We start from the raw sequence: 4,944 nt of genomic DNA on the forward strand, positions 1-4,944 counted from the left end.
GCACCCAGGGCAGTGCACAGCACCCTCAGGGCGGTCACAGCACCCTCAGGGTGGGCACAGCCCCCTCAGGGTGGGCGCAGCACCCTCAGGGCAGGCACAGCCCTCTCAGGGTGGGCGCAGCACCCTCAGGACGGGCACAGCACCCTCAGGGCGGGCACAGCAGCCGGCAGTGACCGAGCTCTCAGGGCGGGCACAGCACCCTCCGGACGGGCACAGCTCCCTCAGGGCGGGCACAGCTCCCTCAAGGCGGGCACAGCAGCCCGGCAGTGAGCGAGCTCTCAGGGCAGGCACAGCACCCTCAGGGAGGGCACAGCCCCCTCAGGGCGGGCCCAGCACCCTCAGGACGGGCACAGCACCCAGGGCAGTGCCCAGCACCCTCAGGGCGGGCACAGCAGCCGGCAGTGACCGAGCTCTCAGGGCGGGCACAGCACCCAGGACAGTGCCCAGCACCCTCAGGGCGGGCACAGCAGCCGGCAGTGACCGGGCCCTTCCCGCAGGGTTCCCCTCAGCCGGCGCCGCTCGCTGCGGAAGCTGCTGCGGGAGCGGGGGCAGCTCTCGCACCTCTGGAGGGCCCGGGACGAGCCGGACGCCAGCAGCGAGGACTGCGCCGCCTTCTCGGAGATCAACGAGCCCCTCATCAACTACCTGGACGTGAGCAGGGCGGCACCGCGGGCCGCGAGCACCCTCAGTTTGCCCGAGCAGTGCCCGAGGCCCAAGCGCTGCCCACAAACCCCGCGGCTCCAGGCGGTGCCCGGCGTGCCAGGGCTCGCCGCCTGCCCGGCCCTTTGTCCCCGGGGATGTCAGGAGGAGGACAGGGGAGGGCATTCATGGCAGGCACTGCCAGCCTCTTCCCTCCCTCTGCCCGCTCCCCTGGGGACAGATTTACTCCAAAATTTAAGTTATTCAGGGCAGAGTCCCCCATAGAGGTGGAAGGAACTCCCCAGGACAATCCCATTCCCCAAATCCCCAATCCCCAAAGCCCTGCCTGGTGACAAGGGGCCCCTCAGGGCCCAGCCTTGCCAAGAAGAGGCAGAGGCCTGTACCCAACATGCTGCCTTTTGTCCTCAGTCCCCATTGTTGTTCCTTAAATATTTGTCTCCTTTATTCCACCTGGCACGGCACAGATCAAACACTGAGCCCCATCCGTGCCCTGCAGACACCCCAGGCTCTGTTTTGCAGGCATTTCGGGCTGTGCTGGTGGCTCACGGTGCTCTCTGCCCCCCTCTTTGGCAGATGGAGTATTTTGGGCAGATCTCCATCGGGACACCCCCCCAGAATTTCACCGTGGTGTTCGACACGGGCTCCTCCAACCTCTGGGTGCCTTCTGTCTACTGTGTCAGCAAAGCCTGCAGTGAGTGGGGAGCCCCTGACCCCAGAGAGGCCACAGGCCACCAGCCCCAATGCCTTGGGGACCCTCCTAACAGTGACAGAAATCCAGGGCTGAAAGCAGGGGGTGACAGCTCAGCAGGGGACAAATATGGCTTTTTGGAGCTGTCAGAAATCAGCCAGCCCCAGAGGGACCAGAGCATCCCTGAGCAGCCCCAGGGCTGCCCTGGAGCCCAGCAGGAATTGGGGAATGGGATTGGATCCTGCAGGGAATTGGGGAATGGGGCTGGATCCTGTAGGGAATTGGAGAATGGGACTGGGTCCTGCAGGGAATTGGGGAATGGGACTGGGTCCTGCAAGGAATTGGGGAATGGGACTGGATCCTGCAGGGAATTGGGGAATGGGACTGGGTCCTGCAGGGAATTGGGGAATGGGACTGGGTCCTGCAGGGAATTGGGGAATGGGACTGGGTCCTGCAGGGAATTGGGGAATGGGACTGGATCCTGCAGAGAGTTGGGGAATGGGACTGGATCCTGCAGGGAATTGGGGAATGAGACTGGGTCCTGCAGGGAATTGGGGAATGGGACTGGGTCCTGCAGGGAATTGGGGAATGAGACTGGATCCTGCAGGGAATTGGGGAATGGGACTGGATCTCGCAGGGAACTGGGGAATGGGACTGGATCCTGCAGGGAATTGGGGAATGGGACTGGATCTCACAGGGAATTGGGGAATTGAACTGGATCCTGTGGGGAATTGGGGAATGGGACTGGATCCCGCAGTGCTGTGAGGTTGCTGCTGGCTGTAACCAGGGACAGCAGTGCTCATCTCAGGACTCATTAAGTGCTGCTGATCCTGCTCCCCCTAAGGGCCCTTGCACCCTTCATCAGACTGAAATGGGAGAGGTTTTCTCCCCCCTCAAAACTCCAGCATGTCCCTCCGCAGAGCCCCCATAACCAGGAGTTTTGGTGACACCATGCTGCGCCACCATTTCGCCTCACTGAGGGCTCCTGGCAGCTGTGGCAGTGCAAAAAAAAAAGACATTTCTGGTGACAGATCCTATCTCCTTCCCCAGCTGGGCACACCAGGTTCCAGCCAACCCAGTCCAGCACCTACCAGGTGGTAGGGACCCCCTTCTCCATCCAGTACGGCACCGGGAGCCTGACGGGGATCATCGGAGCCGACCAAGTAGCCGTGAGTGACCTTTGGGTTGCCCTGCTCTGCACAATGTGCCTGGGACTTGCCCATGGGCTCGGCCCCCCCACAGAACCCCCTCCTCCCTGCAGGTCGAGGGTCTGGCCGTGAGCAACCAGCAGTTTGCAGAGAGTATCAGTGAGCCGGGAAAAGCCTTCCTGGATGCTGAATTCGATGGGATCCTGGGGCTGGCTTATCCCTCCCTGGCCGTGGATGGGGTCACCCCTGTCTTCGACAACATGATGGCCCAAAATTTGGTGGAGCTGCCCCTTTTCTCCGTCTACATGAGCTCGTACGGACATGGCTTTGCTCCGGGATGCTGCTTGGAGTCTGGCATTGCTTTAAGGAGCAGAGGGGCTGCTAAAACACAGATATTGTACTGAGATAATGAAGGGGGGGTTGGTACCAGATTGAGCATCACAGACCTCTGGACTTACAGCTTGTTTGGGGAGAAAGCTGGGGTAAATTCATGCTAAATGGACAAAAATCCTTCATGTGTCCTCCTGCTCCTCCTCCCTGCAGGAACCCTGACTCTCCCCAGGGAGGAGAGGTGCTTTTTGGGGGCTATGACACCTCCCGCTTCACAGGCACCCTGAACTGGGTGCCAGTCACCCAGCAGGGCTACTGGCAGATCCAGCTGGACAAGTGAGTGGTGCTGGCAGGGAGGGAGGGCAGGGCTGGGCTGGGCTGGGCTGGCAGAGCACGACAAATCCCTCCTGCTCCTTCTCCCCTCTTCCAGCGTCCAGGTGGGTGGGACAGAGACCTTCTGTGCCAACGGCTGCCAGGCCATCGTGGACACCGGGACGTCGCTCATCGTGGGTCCCACCAAGGAGATCAAAAAACTGCAAAAACTCATTGGGGCTGTGTCTGTGGATGGAGAGGTGAGAGCTGGGATGGGGACAGGAGGGGACAAAGCCTTGGGACTCCCCTGGGTAGCTCCTGAGCCCCCAGCTCTGTTTCAGTATGCCGTGGAGTGCAGCAACCTCAGCATGATGCCTGACGTGACCTTCACCATCAACGGGTTGCCCTACACACTCAGCGCCCAGGCTTACATCCTTGTGGTATGGCTGTGGCTCCCTCAACCCCAAATCCCAGCTGCTCCAGTGGCAAAGGTGGCCCAGCCCCACTCCAGGAGCTGGCAGTGTGTCCCCAAGGGTGACAAACCTTGCCAGTTTCTGCTTTGCCACCATTCCTGGGTGTTTCCATGTGCACGAGGCTCTCGGCTTCATCCCCAACTTTCCGCTTCTCCTCCCCCAGGAGGAGGCTGATGACATGGCCTTCTGCACCAGCGGCTTCCAGGGCAGCAACATCCCCCCTCCTGCAGGACCCCTCTGGATTTTGGGAGATGTTTTCATCCGTCAGTTCTACTCTGTCTTCGACCGTGGGAATAACATGGTGGGGTTGGCCCCTGCTGTCCCTTAGGGCTGTGACATCCATGGGGCAGGAGAGGAACAGACCTTGGCAGGGCAGTGGATGTCACCCTGTCCTCCTCAGTGTCCCCAGGGGGATGAAGACACCCAGGGATGCAGTGTGGGGCCAGCAGAGGTTCAGTCCACACCAGGACACTGTGATATAAAATGTCTTGAGCAGCTCTGTGATCTGCTCTGTACATTCTATTTTTTTGAATCCTGAGCCAATAAAAACTTCAATAAACCCAAACTTCTCATGCTTCTGTCAGCAGCAGCCCAGCAGAAATCCTGCACATCTCAAAGGTTTATGCTGGGGGTTAAATCCTCCTTGCCCATGCCCTGCTCTCCTCCCTGGGTGATCCATGGCACTGGGATTTCCACAGGGGCAGAAAGAAGGGGATGCTTCACCCAGGTAGAGCAGAAATCCCTGGAGGTGGCTGTGGCCATCCCTGAGCACCCCAGAGGCAGGGCAGGGGCTGAGGGAGCACTGGGAATGCACCTTCCCTCAGCTGGGGCTGGTGAACAAGAAGGTAACAAGGAGAGTGGAAAGACCCTGGGGCTTTTCTGTGCCACAAAACTCCCGGAGCCACCGGTGATTTCCAGTGAATTTTGCTTTGATCCCCTTGGAGAACTCACAACACAAGGTGGGTCCTTGAAGCAAAAAGGGCAAAGCAGCTGCTGAGCCCTGGGCTGGGCTGGCTCAAAGTGTGGAGGGCTGGGGGGGCTGTGGGGGGGCTGCAGAGGGGCTACTGGCCATGGGGGTCCCCAGGAGTCACCGTGGCACACGTGACTTGCTGATGGAAGTGTGACAGTGCATGAGTGGCACTGGCTGACGAGTGATGCACCCTGAGGGAGCGAGAAAGGGAAGCACTAAAAAGGTTATTTTTATCCAGGCCTTTGCTCTGTTTTCCCCACTGACCCTGAAGCGAGGCCAGCAGCCTTGGGCTGCTGAAGTGTTCGTGTCCCAGCCCAGCTTGGTGGCTGCTCCATCCCTCCCAGAGCAGAGCAGTCACCAGAG

The 4,944-nt window shown here is 60.1% G+C and overlaps 1 protein-coding gene across 1 annotated transcript; it reads left to right on the plus strand.

The window, feature by feature from the left end:
- Positions 1-497: 497 nt before the first annotated feature.
- Positions 498-4,145, plus strand: CTSE (cathepsin E). The gene is made up of 8 exons (XM_018922221.3): positions 498-651; positions 1,234-1,351; positions 2,399-2,517; positions 2,610-2,809; positions 3,040-3,162; positions 3,257-3,398; positions 3,480-3,578; positions 3,775-4,145. Exons 2-8 carry the CDS (start codon positions 1,234-1,236, stop codon positions 3,937-3,939), a joined length of 966 nt encoding a protein of 321 aa, XP_018777766.1. The 5' UTR covers positions 498-651; the 3' UTR covers positions 3,940-4,145.
- The last annotated feature ends 799 nt before the right edge of the window (positions 4,146-4,944 follow it).

This window comes from Serinus canaria, chromosome 26 (genome assembly GCF_022539315.1).
Source record: "Serinus canaria isolate serCan28SL12 chromosome 26, serCan2020, whole genome shotgun sequence".
NCBI lineage: Eukaryota > Metazoa > Chordata > Aves > Passeriformes > Fringillidae > Serinus > Serinus canaria.

Bases quoted from the DNA above. Each gene is read 5' to 3' on its own strand.
- CTSE (XM_018922221.3), top strand. From the start codon at position 1,234: ATGGAGTATTTTGGGCAGATCTCCATCGGGACACCCCCCCAGAATTTC. The intron at 2,810-3,039 runs GTACGGACATGG...TCCTCCCTGCAG, and splicing joins TTCTCCGTCTACATGAGCTC to GAACCCTGACTCTCCCCAGG. The intron at 3,399-3,479 runs GTGAGAGCTGGG...GCTCTGTTTCAG, and splicing joins CTGTGTCTGTGGATGGAGAG to TATGCCGTGGAGTGCAGCAA.